A 17,514-nucleotide genomic window follows, 5' to 3' on the forward strand; every position below is an offset into this window, starting at 1 on the left:
TGTATCTGAAATCTTTAAAATTGTTTCAAGCCTTTTCCCTGACTTATGGATCATTAATTCTTTTATGAATTATAAAGATGTATACAACATGTTAATCGTAAACGACTTTTTTTCGATCATGCCATTTGTCGCAATTCGGTGCATTGTTCACCGAGCGCTCAAAGGACAAATCGACCCAAGTGATGCTTCAAGCTCAATTTTACAGCTCGGGAATATGTCACTTTTTGCATCTAAACGGTTTTCGAGTGCAATGATTGATCCAATTTTCGGTCACATCTATAAAACGATTCTTAACGATGATTTACCGTACCTAGAAATGAGCCAAGATCAACTTGATAGTATTTTATTACTTTTAAACAGATTATCACCAATGTTAATATCGACATTTTCAAAAAATAAAAACTCACAAATGTTGCTTTTGACGAGGCTTCAAAGACTTCTTGAAAAGCGTGGATTTGAACCAAAAGGCTTATGCTTAGTTTTATTTTCTTTTATGTATGAAAAAGGTATTGTTCATTTTGATGCTTTAAATAATTACGTACAAAGTACACCAACGCATTTGGGTGGAAAAAATTCCGTAATGCTCGAGATAAACTCGTTTTTGATGACTATGGTACCAGGACCTTTTCCATCTCTAGCAAAGGAATTTGTAGTGGGAAAGAACACTCAACAGCAATAAATGTTAATGTAATTAGTGTTATGTAAAATAAATTTTTTCGTATAAGCTTTATTATAAATATTTTAATAGTATATCTTGAAATACAATAAATGGTTATAAGAAAACAACAATGTGGAATTTCAATGTATTCATGAACTTAAAAGCAAAATTAATACAAATTGGTGGTGTTTTTATCTGCGATTATATTCTCTTATGTTGGATTATTTCACACATTGCATTTCAAAATGCAATTCTAAGAATTTCATAGCCATTTGTGTCGTAATTTTGGTATTATATGCTAAGCTTTATATGAGATGTTTTTAGTGTTATAAAATATTTAAATAAATGTCACATTCATTTTTCTTTTTTATAGCAAAATCAAATTTTCAAGAAACCGTTAAAATCGTTTCTCAATTTAACCGTTTGTAACTTTTCCTTAACTTTCACGTGAATAAAGTTAACAAAAATGAACAACAATATTGTTTTCAAATTTCTGTTTAATATCTCAACAAGTCAGGATTAAGTAATTAGAGATGAGCGACTTAGAATCTGAAGCCGAGATTAAAGATTTAATTCAAGAGAAACTTGCAAAATCTGATAAACAAACCCAAGATATACCGCTTTCTTCTTATTATCATTATGAAAAAAAACCAAAAAAGATTCCATGGCTAGTAATCTTTATATGTTCATTCTTAGTAATTTTTTTCACTGTACTTTTCTTTTGTGTATATTTCATTCCACGTAGCGAATATCTTAATGCCAAAAATGAACATCCAGAACTCGATTTTTTTGATATTCCGTTCTCACCTGTTATATTACATTGGCTATATTATATTTTTATACTTGTTCTCCTTGTTTCAATTCCATCCGTAATATATTTTGATTACTCTGTCGCATGCATTATGATAGTAAGCACAGCCGCATGTACAGTATTTTCTTTCATACTGATTGTACCAATTCTGGACAACAAAGAAAGTATTCTTCGGAGTGCATTTGATGATTCTCAATTTTATTCATTTTTTGAAAATAACATCAGAGAAATTGTTAACCAAAATCCAATATTATCTGTCTATTGGCAAGGCCGTAAAAGCAGTGGTTATCAATGTTATCCTCGAACAAAAATCATTGAATCAAATAGTTCAAATACTTCTACATATTTACCACAGTTTGCAGACTACGGATGGGTGCAGTTAAAGATGAACATTGAACTAACGCGCGAAATGATTGATTATGCATATAATTATAGTTTGATATATCGGAAGTATTTGCCAAATTCTAGCTTCAAAGGACACGCAATCACATGGGAAAACCAAACTAAGTACACACTAAGAGGCTACAACACTGATGTTACGCTCATTAAGCGGAAAAATTTGGAAGGCAAATTGAGCCCTGACGTCGGAAGAACTATGATGGCGTTTTTCTCTGGCGTGGGCTACATATACCGATTGTGCACAATTCCGATATACACTGCGCAAATTAATAAGACAAATGTTGTGATGAATTTTGAGCCAATTAATGAAAGTGATCAATTCTTTGAAATTATTAGTGTGACAAGTTGCTGATGAATAATAAAAAATGTAATTTGATGTGTGTTAACATATTAAACAAATACGTAAATGGTTCTTTTTTATATAGGATAAGAAGTGAGAGAAAATGAAATATTTTTATTAAATTTAAATTAAAATATAATGAGAAAATAATGGAAATTTCTATTTTGTTTTTTCCTTTCATTATTATTTAAAATTTTTAAGAATATTGATATGAAAATATCTTAAAACTTTTCACAATTTAGTAATTAAATTTGATGAATTAAAAATAAGATATTATTATATACATTAACAATTCCATTATCAGTCTCATGTAACTAACTATTTATGAATTCATAAAATAGGATATCCTTTCTTTGTACATATACATTTTATTAATTTTCCATTTTTTTATTTTATTTTAGAACATAGTCATTATTATTTATATCATAATAAATATTATCACAATACATTTTACTAATACATGTTTTGAATAAAAAAGCAGAAATTTCTCCAAATATATTCGGGTGAAAAAGCTCTATTCGGCATAAAAAACGCCATCCGCATCATTTTTCTATATAAAAAAATCATCATTTTGCGGTTGTCTGGTTTATTGTTCAATTTAAATCTCAAAACTCAAATTAGTTAATCATTCTATGAATTTTTTCAAAAACATATTGAACCTATCACTGTAAGTTCGTTAACAGACTTGTTTGTTGGATTTCCGACAGCAAGATTTCTTTAAAACTGCTTTGCATGAAAATAAACGTACGATTTTATGGTAAAGCTATAACAAACCAAAATGGAAAGCCATGAAACTGAATCTGAAACCAAAACAAGCGCTCAAAAAGAAACTGAAAGCTTAACTGAAGTTACTCCCGTTTCAAGTGAACCATCTAATAAAATTTATTTTACCAATTTTTTTAATAATTTAGAAACAACAAAAAACAAGCAGGTACAACTTCAAGGTGAGGTTGATATTCTTTCAAAAAAATTAGAAGCCCTTAAAACCATATATTCACAAATCAATCCAAAATTTATTACACAAAATGAAACCAATTTAATCAACTCCCAGATAGGCTTCCTGTTTAGCCAAAACACAACTCTTCAACTTCAAAGTGCATTAACGCAATTAGTTGAAATAACGAAACAAATCAGTTCACTGAATGAAATTTGCACAAACATTGAAATAAAAATCAATTCCGAGAAATCTCTTCGTTCACAACTCATTGAAGCCAACTCTTTTATTAATTCATTTTCACCCGCCATTTTCACATCATATTTCACATTACCTGATTTCACATCACAATTCTCTTCAACAAATGATTCTTTTGTATTACAATCTGATATCTCAAATCTTGAATCACGACTTAAGCAATTAAATTCATTAATACACAGCTGTTCGCGCGCTCAGCCGTTGACTTCACTTAACACATCTATTTTTACTTCAATATTTCGATCATCAGAACTTCAATCAAATTCACAAAAAAGTCTTTACAGTGAATCACAGCAAAATGTGAATGAGCTTAAACTTGAACTTCGAAATACAGAATCATTAATTAAAGAACTTCAACAAAATAATTTCGAATGTCAACAAAAACTTCAAAATTATAAATTTAATTTATATAAAAATGAACAAAGTTTTGCCCAAAAATATAACAAAAGTCTGCAAAATTTCGAAAACGAACAATTTGATTTGGATACAAAAATATTAAATTTAAAGAAACAATTAAATGAATCAATTAAATGTACAAATGAAATTAATTCGGAAATCGAAAAGATAATAAAATATGAAAACGAAAATGAATTTACTGAAGAAGAAAAAAGTTTGGAACAAAATATTAACAAATTAAAAAATGAAATAAGTGAATTAAATGCGAAATATAAAAATGTTAAAATAAATGAAAAAAGAAAAATAAAAAAATTAAAAACAGAAATTATAAAATTGAATAAAATTTATGAAAATAATATAAGCAAAATTACTTATAGTGATAAGGAAAGAAAAATTAGTGAAATGTTTTCAAGTATTGATGAATCAATGAAAGAAACATTTGAATCAGAAAATTTGATTTAATGTTAAATGTGGTCTAATAAATGTAAAATTATCTTTTTTTGTTTAAAATAATTTATGTGTGATTATATTGACAAAGTTATATAACATTTGATTCAAGTAAGTATTGATTTGATTTATAAGATTATAACCGAAAAATTATTTTTAATTATACTTGTCTGCATCGCAGCTTTATCAATTTTCAGTTCTTTGAAATGATTTGCTTCTTTGAGTTGATTTTTCATATAAAAAAGCTATAACATGCTGTGAACTGTCGTTGTTTCGTCAAATCTCTATGAACCAGTCAATATTTAATAGACTTATATTATATTTTATATCCTGCCACTTCATGCATATGAATTTAATTCCAGCATTAAGCAAGATATTGTATAACTTTTTTTATATTTTTTATCGCACAACCCAAAAAATATATATAATGTATTATTTCTATTTACGCTAGATCATAACTATATGGTGGCCAATTACCTATTTAAAGCTCCAGCTGGAGCTCCTCATCACATTGAGAAAATCTTTATTATAATAAGAAACATGGTATGATGCTTCATCTTGTTGCCATATCCATTGGCATTGGCCAAAAATGTGATAAACTGTGGTTAATACTGAATAGGTTTTTAAAATTTCATCAAACTTTTTAATTGAATATTGAAATTATATCATGTGATATTTATAAATGGCAAAACTGATATTGGGGCGCCCCATCTACTGGACCTGGGTCTAGACCTTTAAATTGTGTGAAAGAGGTTTTGACAGGCCAAATTGGTTATTAACACGATCTATTCGTCAGTATGGGTATGATCGCCAGTTTGACCAAACAAAGGAGTTGATCAAATGGATAGCATCGTTGCTTAACATTCCATACAGCCTCTCCACATTTTTTATAATAATTTTTTTCAATACTGCAAAAACAAATTTGTTTATTGCAATATTACAAGTACACGTATAATATTTTTTCAAGCAAAGACTAAATATTATCCTGCTGATTAAAGTATTCATCATAAGAATTTAATGAGTATTATTTTTTTTAATCAACTTTTATGGAAAAACTTTTTTACACACACATGTTCTTACAAAATAGAGTAATAGAACAATTTTTTTTACACATGGAAAAATTCGTGGTACGCAGCATTGCAACTTTGGATAACTTTCTTTGCTTTGTTCGCACCTTCCATTTCAAATGTTTTCATGTCTTTATGTTCAAGCATTTGGCTGTCATCGAAAAATTGATTGATTTGGATCATTTTATGAGGTGGAAGTTCGGATATATCGAAATATATATTATACTCAGGATCAGTAACACATACCCCGATGATTATATCATCGCTTTTACCTTTGTTTATTGTGGGCATAACACCAATTGGGCGAGCTTTCATGAGACATAATGGTGGAACCGAAAGTTGACATAAAATAAATATACCAAGTGGACCACCTGCGTCGGTTAGAGTTTCTGGTATTAAGCCATAATTTGCTGGGAAAACAGTGGATGAAAAGAGAATTCGATCAACTTTAAGAAGACCTGTTGGATTATCAACAGATGTTTTTAGCCTAGACTCTGCTGGCGTTTCGACAACACAAGCAACAACTTTGGGACTAGCTTGACCAATTGGAACATTATGCCATGGATGATGCATCATCATAGAACGATCAGAAACTTTCTTGGGTGAAACTATTTTTGATTCAGGTTTGTGAAAGACCATATCCAAATACAACCTGTATTCGTTATCATCGCTTTCAGATGGAATCATTATTTTTTAGATTAAACGGCCGCCGTCATTTTTTTCACTTCATTTGAGACATTTGATATGAAAATGCGGTTTAAAAAATGGAAAATAGTTTAAAAGATATTAAAATTCCAAAACTAATTTCATTCACAATATATGATGGAATTCCACCAAAAGAAGAAGGTGCAGATCCTTTAGTTTATTATTATTATCCAACAACTAAACTTGTAGACTTACAATATAACGAAGTTGGTTTATATCTTACATTTTTAGGATTTTGTCGAGATTTTCGATCAAGTAAAGAATGCGAATATTTTGAAACAGATCAATATTTTACATGTCTTAAAAGTCTTGGCTCAGAAGTTTATTGCAGTGCTACGTTTGAAAACATTGGACGAACGCAATTACAACGTCAATTACTTCCAGAATTATTGGATATTTTTTGTCACATTTATCATATGTGGTTTGGTTTTCCGAAACGAGAAAAGGAAAATTTGACGTCAGAAAGTTTAAGACATATTAAACGTAGCGAAGAGCTTCTCGGTATCTTTTCAAATCGCCCATTTCTATTACGTTTATCACCATCACATGATCTTTGGGAACTTAGCGAATCGATTATTGCTGACTGTAAACAAGTTTCACCACAATTAAAAGGAATTTTATTTTTTTATCGCGAATATTTTGTTCATGGTAATTTATCACTGAAAGATACGCAAAGTTTATATCATTGTTATCGAAATAATAATTTTATTGAACGATTTACGACACAATTCAATAGTCAGGAATTTTCGAAAGGCACATTAGAAAGCGGCGAAAAGTTTTATTGCATTGCGTATGAAAAAGACGAAATTTTGATCTTTTTGATCTTTAGCATTCCAATCACGAAAGAAATCATTTACAAAAGTATCGAAAACGCCATAAAATCAAATTTCTCTAACATTAAACAACAATTTTCATCGCGATTCTTGAGCAGCGCTGTCACAATTCCGAATTCGCATTTTGATCAAAAGTTTTTACTTACGAACACAATTAATCGGAAACAACAAACGAACAATAACAATAACAGTAACAGTAACAAAGACAAAATCACATTTGAGAACACGACAACATTCGAACAAACGAACGACGAATTTGTTCGATTTATTGGACAAATTGATGGATCAGAGTGGTTATATATTGAGAAAGACAGCAACGGAATTACGCAGCTGCAGTACAAAGGATTCAAATCATTCTCAGAAACAGTTTCGAGTTGTGTTCAATATTTACGTGTTTCAAATTTTGGTTAAATAAAAATAAAATGTTTTTGAGTAATTTTCATGAATAAGTCACATGCTGAACATAGAAATAATCGATAAAAGATAAATTTTCGTGCGCTGGATATCTAAAATTGTGATAATTCTTTTAACTTTGTACTTAGAATTGCATCGTCAAATGTCATACAAAGCAATTGGGAAACACTAAAAAAGACAATGATGATAAAAAGATAGATTCAAGAAGTTGAACATCAATAGCTAACTTTGTGTAAAAATTGTTATTCAAAATAATAAATTTATTAATAAGTCACTGAATAACATTTATTTGTTGGCATTGAAATTTCTGCTGATAAAAAATATGATGATTTAAGTGTTGTATCTTAATTCTTTAAAGAAAGCAGTGGTATACTTAAATTTCTAAGGAATTACTCATTATTATGTTGAATTATTATTGTAAATTGATAAAATGATTATATCATAATTCAAATTATATTTTACTCAGTGATAACTGAAACTTCAACATGAACTTCGGGTTCAAGACCAATTTGTGTAACCTGCTTTACAGCGGCAGGTGTTCCAACAAAGTCAATAACACGCTTGTAAATACGAAGTTCAAGATGATCGTATGTTTCAGTACCGTTACCACATGGTGCTCTGCGGGTTGTGATCCTAAGTCTGCGGCGTGGCATTGGGATTGGTCCACGAACTTTGAGATGTTCAGCCTTAAGTTTTTGAGTTAAGTTATTGCAAACTTTTTGAAGATTTGGGAGCTTTGAAGATGTGATTGTGAGGCGAATGCGCTGTTGTGCTTGGGTTGTAGCAACTTCCTTCTTTTCATCACCAGTTGGGACGCTCATTGGAAAAGGAAAGACCAAACCGCCCAACGATAGAAAAACCATTTTCAAAGTATGGACATTTTATTATAAAATAAAAATACGTTAATTGCCCAGATGGAGCTTTTTGAGGCTTCAAAAGCCAATAATATCGAAAAAATTAAGTTACTAATTGACGAAGGAAAGGATGTTAATGCTAAAGTTTTTAGTTTTGATTTATAGTTTCTTTCATTATCTTTTTGTTTATTTATAATTACCCGAATGTTTTTCTTTACGATAAGATGTTTCTTTATTTGTTTTGAAACAGCACTCCATTGGGCTGCTATTAATGGTTCTTTAGAAGCAACAAAAATTCTTATTGAAAAAGGTGCTGATCCAAATGCTCAAACTGTCTATTTTATAACATTTCTGTTTATCTTTATATCATTATGTTTATTTTTTGTTTATTTTGTTTCATTAATAATTTTAAAGAAACTCCTTTACATCTTGCTATTCAAGAGAATCAAAAATCAATAATTCGTTTTCTAATAGATAATGGATCAAATCCAAATATCAAAGTTTTTTCTTGTTTTACAATGTTTCTTTTATATTTTATTATGAAGTTTCATTATTTAAAATGGAATTTCTTTAAATTATTTGAGAACAGTATTTTTCTAGCAATTCGATGGTCTGATGCGGAAATTCTTGAATTACTACTTGATAAAAATGGAGATCCAAACACATATAACAAATTAGCTGCTTCACCTCTTCATCTTTGTGTTGATTTTCGTGATTATGATTGTGCACGAACTCTTCTTAAGCATAATGCTAATCCAAATTATCAAAACAATGATGGAAAAACGCCATTTCATAATGCTGTTGAACAAAGAGAATACAAACTTTCATCAATCTTTGCTGAAAATGGAGCGAATTCTGAAATTCGTGATGCACAACTTAGAACTGTTTGGATGCTTGCTGATGATAGTTTTAAAAGAAAAGTATTACATGATGAGAAAGGTAAAATGAATGAAGAAATAAGAAAAGAAATCAATGAAAATGAAAATGGTTCAGAGGGAATGAAAGATATTTGCTTTTTATGCAAAACGAGAAAAGCTAATAGAGTGCTTTTGCCTTGTGGTCACCGAGTACTGTGTTCTTATTGTTCAAGAAAATTTTTAGAACAATATAATATTTGTCCGAAGTGCCACATGGCAGTTTTCGGCTCTTCATTAAGATAGAATATAAAAAGTATGTATGCGATTTTTAAAAATATATATTCTTCATAAAATAAAACATATATTTCTTTTTAAATTGGTTCTTTTCGTAAAAGCCTTTTTTATGAAAATATGATGAGGTGCCCCATTTACAAAAAAATGAGTTTTTTCAACTTTTTGCGCTCCTTCCCAGAGTTCCACTTCATGCTCGATGCATTTAATGAAACAATTACTGCAGAAGAAAAATTGTTAGAAAGTATCGAAAAAACTTTTTCTGATAATTTTTCGGAATTTGCATTTTCTCTTCCAAAAGAACTTTCTACTGGATTAAAAAACATAAGATATGCTGGCATTCATCAAGCAAATGCCGAAAAAGAATTGGTTTCAACTTTGAAACCACTTCCAAATGATCTCCAAATTCTTCAAGTTCTTCAAGAAAACATCAAAAAAAGAACCACTGTTTTAGAAAATGAAAATGGTGGTCAACCAGTTGATCCTGACGTTATCAAAAATGATTCTGAAATTCAAGAAAACAAAAGACAATTTGTGAAAGAACTATCATTCGTTCTTTGTGAGTTTGTACAAGCTAGAGCTAGAAATGCTGATCAATTGGTTTCTGTTAGTCATGAGTTTTCTGAAGCAGCTCTTTCATTTTGTGAATATGAAGATCCATCGATTCCAAAACTCGAAAATCTTTTAAAAGAACTCGAATATGAAACAGTTTAGATATGTTGTTTGTAAGTACTAAATAATGTTTAAATGTTCTTTTAACAATAATTATTTCTGTTTTTAGAAATTTAGAATGGATGAATTATGAGTTATCAACAACTATCTGAATAAATAATTAAATTATCAAAAATCCAATTTAAATGAAAGCCTTTTACAATAAAATTTTATAAATCAAGAATGTTATTATTATAATTATTATTCATAAAGTCGCAGGAAAAAGTATCCAAACACAATTTTAACATATTTCATTGTCATATTTTTGAAAACAACAACCCGATTAGTGAATACAATTTTGAATTTATGTTTGCTTCGTGAGGTACAATGCATTGTTCCATCCAGTTATCTTGATTACAGCATCCGAATCCCATAATTACTTGATTAAGTTGCGGCGCATAATGTTAGAATGAAATATATTTTAGATTTAAGATAAATTCGTTTAAAAAATCAAAGACGTTAAGTCACCTCACGCAAAATAGACATGCTATATGAAATGTATTAATGTTTGTACTTTTCTTCACCTTTTCTTTTTTAAGGGATCCAAGAACATTATACATTGATAACACACAAGACGGAGACTGCCTTTCTACTCCATGTTCAATGAGGACAGCAACATTGATTGTACGAACTGCTGATACACTAATATTTCCATCAGGAACCATTCATCCAACATCATATCCATCTGATTTTTCTGATTTATTCATACAACTTTCCCTTATGAACACTACAGTTAATGGAAAAGGCACTATTGTTGATGGAACATATCTTGCAGGCGAAATGTTATGGCAAATCACAAGTCAACCCACATATACATGGTGTTTATTTAACGATTGGGTATTTACAAAGTTTTCAAAGCCAATAGCAACCCGTCAATTTGCATGGTCCACTGCACCCTATATAATATTCCGAGATTGCACATTTCTTGATTCCACCACAGATCTTTTCATAATGAAAGGGGGCACTCTCATCTTTGAGAACTGTGTCTTCAAGAATATCACAGGTCGGGCTGTTAAATCTATTTCCGAGTTTCGATCAGATTTTGTAGATTGTATTTTCGAAAACTGTAATTCCTTATTTTTCCAAAGCAGCAGTGGCACATTTACCAACTGCAAGTTCATTGGGATGCATGGACAAAGAGGCGGCGCCATTTATGCGATTCGATCAACAATATCAATAATTAATTGTCACTTCATAAATTGTATAGCTGATGTGAGCGGTGGTGCTCTGTACATCAGAGACTCGCCAGAGAAATATGAGAGCGAAGTAATTGATTCGTGTTTCATAAATACAAAAGCTGAAGTAAACGGAAGCGCAATTTATGTATACGAATCGAACTTGGCGCTTTCGCGAAATTGTTTCGAAAGTGAATCAAGTGTTTATGCATTTGGAAGTAATGTTTCAAATGAAGAAACTAAATATGATGCGAAATGTAATGAATGCTTAAAGAAAGAGCCGAAAAAGTATATAGAAATAGACTACACACCAACGGATACAAATAAATGGTTCCAATTCGATGATTTGAAATCAGGAACAACAATCGTTGTCGGGGATGACGAATTGTAAAAAATACACAATAAAATGTATATATGGATAATATTATTTATATCAACATGAAAAATTATATATAATGAAAAACCTGTTTTCACAACAACCTGTAACAAATTTTTAGATAAATAATAAAATTTTTATATTGTTTGTGTGTTGATCGAAATTTCAACGTCTGTTCAGTCCGAAAAATATGAATTAATCAGAATATGTAAAGAAAATCGATTTAACATAATGAATCGATTAGTAAAACTTATTTATTGTTTCAATTGGAATAATGTCCAAAACTTCCGATGCACCAAGATAAAAATTTTATGTGATGTGAATCGAAAAATGTCAATGGGTATTCATCAAAAATTATTTTTTTTGTAATTTTTATTTAAATTTATTCATTGCATATGATATAATTGTGTATAGCAAAATACACAGGAACGATGGGTGCAAAAAGTAATGAGCCCTCCATCTTAACTTTCTAAATAATGAAAGCTGGCCATTTTTTACTATATCATGTCAACCAGCAAGCTTCCATATCATGATATGATTCATTTTTTAAGGTGGGAGGACAATATATATAGATATTGATTTATTCTAAGATAATATGTAAAATTGATCATTATATATGAACTACAAATTTCTGTTGCCATATATAAATTGCCGATTATAATATATTCGAAATTTGAATCAAAGACATAAATCAAAAAAAAAAAAAAAAAAAATAAAAAAAAATGTAATGAACAGCATAAAATAAGATTTTACTTATGTATTTTTTTCGACCTAGGTCAAAAAAGAATTCTTAATCATAGTAAATCATAGTTTTTGTGTTATATCCGTCTTTGAGGATGCTATCTAAATACTGTTTTCAATAATTTAAATAATTTTCAAAATAAAACAAATAAATTTCTTAATTCCATTTCGTTCAAGAAGAAATTTAACAATTTCTGTGGTACCATTTACAGATGAATTGAAAAGAGTTCGAAATTTTTTGGAAAAATATTAAATATTTTTGAATCTTTCAATAATTTTATAAAAATTATAAAAATATTAAACATCTCTAGTGATATCAACATAATTATTTTTTATAGAGAACTATTCATAGAGAACATATTTAGTAATATACAATTAATAAATTTTTTATGATTTAATTTTGTAGTTTTCGCAATATTCCTGTTTTCACTCACTTCACCAAGGAGAACGTTAATATGAAGAAATCTTTTTTCTCGATTTTTTTTAAATATTTTAATTAATTCATATTTTTGGGACTGAATATATGTTAAAATTTCAATTTGCTAACAAAATATATAAAAATTTATGATTTATCTAAAACTTTGTTGTTGGTCTACATGTTTTTATCACGGCAGTCTATAGTATAAGCTTATATACCTATTTTGGAGTAACATCATCTTTTAATTAAGAGTTGTTTTTCTTGAAATCTTCGGAAGATAAACGTACTAGTCACCAGTTCTGAATCAGAACTTCAGGTTAAATATTATGTTTTCTCTCGATTTATTAATAAATTAGAAGAACACTTACCAAAGTCTAAATTAAATGGCACCTTTTTCACCAAGTAATTGTTTTTTTTCTCTGGAAACCAACCGTTTAGCTAATTCAATAGCTGTTTCGAATTATTAAAACATATTCCAAATAATCAAAACATATTCCAAATTATTAAAACATATATAAAATTATTCAAATGAATATATTTTTCATTAACATCAATTCCTTTATCTAAAAGTAATTTTACTATTTCTATATTATTATTTCTAACTGCTATATGAAGTGCTGTTTCAAATTATAAAAACATATTTCAAATTATTAAAACATATTTCAAATTATTAAAACATATTTCAAATTATTAAAACATACATAAAATCGGCTTATAGTGATTGAGAAAAGATGCATATGGATTATTAACAATCTCATTAAACAAAAACAATTTTTAATTTTTATTCAGCAAAATAAGGGTGGAAGTAACCCTTTCGAAAGTATTAACATTATTATGTATAAAATCATATTCATAAGTATTCTACAATTTGTCCATTTACGTATTTAAAAACAAATTTAAAGTTTCTTCAGTCCAATTGCAAATGTTTTCTCAAAACGAATTATTAAATTCACTTTAATTCTTTAGTTAATCAGTTTGCATCTTGCGTATAGTGCGTCTACGACTCCGTCCATCTGTTCAATTAGTTCTATCGACTGTGTGAGCAGTTCGTTTTCTTCCTCGTCCTCGAATATGTTCAGTATTCCGTCGCTTTGGTTAATTGACGCCTTCAGTTTCTGGTCCAATATCATTTGCACCAACTTCGCCTCGACTTCTTCGACCGGCAAATTGATCATTTCGGCGATCCGCGACAACTCGACTGCAGAGTACGGCTTGACAATCCTCAGAAGGTTTTGTTCTTCCAAACTATCAATCAAGTTATGTATGTTCGACGCGACGACGGGGTCGTTCTCCAAGTCGTTATGTCTTCTTTCCATTATCTCTGTCAGTTGTTTAAGTGATTTCGCTTCAGATGCTTTTCCGATTTCGAGCATTGCTTCGATTTCGTTCTTAGCATTAGAATCATCACCTGATGTGGAATGCAAATGCGTTAATGTTAACGCAGAGTTTTGATATATCGAAAAACATTCGTTAGGACGATCGTCTAAGATCTTACATAACAAGTTATACTTTAGCGCATCTGTCGCTCGTGGATCATTGGCGCTAGAAAATGCATCAAATGCTTCAGAGAAATATGAGCTCGCTGTTCGGTAGTCTTTCTCTTCAGTGAATATGATGCCTGACTCTAAGTCTAATTGGCCTTGGAGTAATGGCGATGTGTAAACTGCCGCGGCGTTGGTGCGTGCTGCGGTGAGTGAAGCTTTGGCTCGACTGTAATCACCAAGGCCTCTAAAGGTACGGGATTCTATAAGATAGACTTCGATGAGTTGGGATTTGTGATCAACTTTTCGAAGTTCGGTTGTAAGGCGTGAAATGATTTCAAGTGTCTCGTTGTAACGCTTGTCTTCAAGAAGAATCTCTGATAGTTCGATCTCAAGGCGTTGACGAAGAAGTGTGCGCTCTTCTTTAATGGACCATTGAATCCATTCTTGACAAAGTGAGATTTGAAGATCACGTGTATCGGGAACCTTACGCAAAGATTGGATAATAAGACGAACTAATTTGGCTGTACGGGCTTTGGGAATTTGGATAAAATAGGGTTGAAGATGTGCAAGAAGTTGGGAATATTTAGATCCATCGCCAAGTGAAACATAGATAGAAAGAAGTGAAACAAGAACTTTCTCAAAGACACCTGCAACATCTTCAATGTGTTCGGTATCTTTAGTGATAAGATCAATTAAATCTTCCAATTTTGCTGCACAATTTACTTCATCTTGAGACCTAAGTGCCATAATTTCGTCTAATTGCTGTGTGAATTCTTCTGGATCCATGTTTGCAATTTGTTTTGAAAGTTGGTCAGATGATTTTACATCACATTTCACAAAAAAGACGATCAGAATTGTATAGTTTATTCAAGTGTAACTGAATGGAAAACAAACAAGACCCACCACCTCAAATATCTTTACGTGCTGCTCAGGCTTTACATAAACCACTTAGAGCTGATCCAGAATACTTCAATTCTTTTTCAATGATTCCAATTATTTTTTCATTGTTTGGATTTATTAAAATTAATCCAACATTTAATTGGATTGGAATCTTCATCTTAATATCAATGATAGTAAATCGAGGAAGAGATAAATCTTTAATTTCACAAGCATTTTTCGCATTTGCTATTTCACTTTTCTTAACAGGATTTTTATACTATAAAATGGCTCAAGGCTTTGGACAATAAACAATTAGAATGTTTTTAACATTTTTTTTTGTACATTTTGAAAAAAATTAATTTTTAAAATTTAATATAAAACAAACATTATTATTTAAAAAAAAAACTAATTGTTAAAATGAGTGAAACAACATTAAACTTTAAAGTTACATATGTATAAAAGTTATTTTGCATGAAAAAATGAAAAATTTGTAAAAACGTACAAAGTAAACGGTTTTAAGATTTTTGGCTAAACATAAAAAATCATGGATGGAAATGACCAGGTTGAAATAGCACTTCTTACACTCATTCAACAACTGAGTGATGCCATGGACATTATGGAAAATCTCGAAGAAGAAAATCGACCTGCTCTTGTTGCGACTGTTACTCAGATAGTTCAATCATTTCAAACTTTACATGAACTAGAACCAACAATAACAGGCTCTGTTCCTATTGAGCTTATTGAACAGATTGATCTTGGAAATAATCCAGATGATTATTCAAGAAAAATGATAGAAGAATCAAAACAAAGAGCTCAAAGGGCTGAAGAGAAACAAAAATGGATACGAGCTTTCAAAGATAGCTTGGATAAGTCCATTAGTGCTTATTTTCCAAACGAGAACTGAACATATTTAGAATTATAAATTTATTATCTGCCGTTACTATTTGTTGACCTTGATTTGTAAACATGACTGATTTTTGGTATTTAATGATATTTTGTCAACGATTAATTAAATTTAGTTTTTCATATTTGATCTTCTTAAACCAATTAATATTTCACATTTGTTCGCTGGCAATTCTAAACATCATAGGATTTCCAGAATTTATGAGTTTAACAAGTTTCAAAAGATTTTTGAGAATTAATTTTCATTACCACTTAAATATTCTTATCAAAACATATTTCATTTAAATTGTATTTACATAAATACTAATATTTGTAAGATTTCAAAAATCTCAATAATCAAATTCGTTGACAACTATATTATAGAAGTCATCAATTTCAAAATCATATGGATCATCAACCTCATATGGATCATCAACCTCATAAGGATCTGAATTTGTTGCTACACTTTCACATTTGATCATTGGGATTACAAATTTTTCATGGTGTTTGGAATTCTGAATTAATTTTTTCCTCGAAATACATGACCAACGATTACGAATACTGTATGCTGTTCTTCCTGGAAAAAAATTTTGGAGATATTTCCATTTTTGTCCTATTTCATGAACTTTAATTTTTAATAAATCATCTTCTGCTTTGGTCCATTTGCTTTTTTCTATGGTGCTAGAAAGATTGTTAACCCATCTTTCTCGGCATTGACGGACAGATCTATTTGGCATTTCTTGTGAAATTATTTTCCAATTTGATGTTCCATATTTTTCAACAAGAAGTCGAAGCTTTACGTCCTCTTCTTTGCTAAAATGTCTTCTTTTCTTTTGTATTTCGATTTGGATTGCTTGCATTAAAAAAATGTGATTGTTCTTTTGAGCAGTAATTGAAACCCTCACAAACATTTGTCCGAACAATCCTTTGAATGAATAACCGTAATTGATTGAAAGCAAAATTCAAAGGTGTTCCAAATTTCTTTGCCTGCAAACCGACGTAAATAATTCAAAATTGAATATCTGGAAAACAAAACAACATTCAGATATTGTACAATTTGGGCATGATTCACAATTACTTGTTCACCTTTATGATTAATTTTATCTTATCAGAGTTTTTTCTGTTTAAAATATGAATTTCATAAAATCACAAAAATTCAAAATATTTTATATTATAATTAATATATTTAATATTATCCTAGACTCATTTTAAATTATTTTATACAAATATAAATAAATGAATGTATATAAAAAATATTAATTATTTTGAACTTTTACCTTTTGTTCTCGATATCACAAATGCATGCAATGTCTGTTATATTTTCTCGTGCAAAAATATAATTTATTTTAAAAAGATAAAAAATTCATAAATTGATTGTAACTCTTTTTCTTTTTGAAAAAATATCATTACAAAAAGACATTAATGCCCATAAGCCCATATTTATATGATGAAGATATTATATAAACTATGTGGCGTGCATCACAAGCCTAGGGACAAAAAGTTTTTGTTTGATAGCTTTTCAGGTTGGGTTTTGAATTGAAATTTGAATGCAACGATCAAATTTCCATCATTTACCGTCTCAAG

General features: G+C 29.7%; 8 protein-coding genes across 8 annotated transcripts; 4 read left to right on the plus strand and 4 right to left on the minus strand.

Moving 5' to 3' along the window:
- Positions 1-1,854: 1,854 nt before the first annotated feature.
- On the plus strand, positions 1,855-2,220 carry GO595_005533 (uncharacterized protein; the record flags this gene model as incomplete). The annotated part of the gene is made up of 1 exon (XM_067918786.1): positions 1,855-2,220. One exon carries the CDS (start codon positions 1,855-1,857, stop codon positions 2,218-2,220), a length of 366 nt encoding a protein of 121 aa, XP_067774329.1.
- A 3,129-nt stretch (positions 2,221-5,349) lies between these two features.
- On the minus strand, positions 5,350-5,949 carry GO595_005534 (soluble inorganic pyrophosphatase 1; the record flags this gene model as incomplete). Its single annotated transcript, XM_067918788.1, has 1 exon — positions 5,350-5,949. The coding sequence occupies one exon, from the start codon at positions 5,947-5,949 to the stop codon at positions 5,350-5,352; it is 600 nt and encodes a 199-aa protein (XP_067774330.1).
- A 1,771-nt stretch (positions 5,950-7,720) lies between these two features.
- Positions 7,721-8,083, minus strand: GO595_005535 (40S ribosomal protein S20; the record flags this gene model as incomplete). The annotated part of the gene is made up of 1 exon (XM_067918789.1): positions 7,721-8,083. The coding sequence occupies one exon, from the start codon at positions 8,081-8,083 to the stop codon at positions 7,721-7,723; it is 363 nt and encodes a 120-aa protein (XP_067774331.1).
- Positions 8,084-9,411: 1,328 nt separating this feature from the next.
- Positions 9,412-9,978, plus strand: GO595_005536 (uncharacterized protein; the record flags this gene model as incomplete). The annotated part of the gene is made up of 1 exon (XM_067918790.1): positions 9,412-9,978. The coding sequence occupies one exon, from the start codon at positions 9,412-9,414 to the stop codon at positions 9,976-9,978; it is 567 nt and encodes a 188-aa protein (XP_067774332.1).
- A 600-nt stretch (positions 9,979-10,578) lies between these two features.
- On the plus strand, positions 10,579-11,541 carry GO595_005537 (polymorphic repeat outer membrane protein; the record flags this gene model as incomplete). Its single annotated transcript, XM_067918791.1, has 1 exon — positions 10,579-11,541. The coding sequence occupies one exon, from the start codon at positions 10,579-10,581 to the stop codon at positions 11,539-11,541; it is 963 nt and encodes a 320-aa protein (XP_067774333.1).
- A 2,106-nt stretch (positions 11,542-13,647) lies between these two features.
- GO595_005538 (26S proteasome non-ATPase regulatory subunit 11-like) lies at positions 13,648-14,955 on the minus strand (the record flags this gene model as incomplete). The annotated part of the gene is made up of 1 exon (XM_067918792.1): positions 13,648-14,955. One exon carries the CDS (start codon positions 14,953-14,955, stop codon positions 13,648-13,650), a length of 1,308 nt encoding a protein of 435 aa, XP_067774334.1.
- Positions 14,956-15,592: 637 nt separating this feature from the next.
- Positions 15,593-15,952, plus strand: GO595_005539 (mediator of RNA polymerase II transcription subunit 10; the record flags this gene model as incomplete). The annotated part of the gene is made up of 1 exon (XM_067918793.1): positions 15,593-15,952. The coding sequence occupies one exon, from the start codon at positions 15,593-15,595 to the stop codon at positions 15,950-15,952; it is 360 nt and encodes a 119-aa protein (XP_067774335.1).
- Positions 15,953-16,280: 328 nt separating this feature from the next.
- GO595_005540 (Myb-like DNA-binding domain containing protein) lies at positions 16,281-16,841 on the minus strand (the record flags this gene model as incomplete). Its single annotated transcript, XM_067918794.1, has 1 exon — positions 16,281-16,841. The coding sequence occupies one exon, from the start codon at positions 16,839-16,841 to the stop codon at positions 16,281-16,283; it is 561 nt and encodes a 186-aa protein (XP_067774336.1).
- Between the last annotated feature and the right edge of the window lie 673 nt (positions 16,842-17,514).

This window comes from Histomonas meleagridis (assembly GCF_020186115.1).
Source record: "Histomonas meleagridis strain 2922-C6/04-10x chromosome Unknown contig_35, whole genome shotgun sequence".
In the NCBI taxonomy this organism is placed as follows: domain Eukaryota; phylum Parabasalia; order Tritrichomonadida; family Dientamoebidae; genus Histomonas; species Histomonas meleagridis.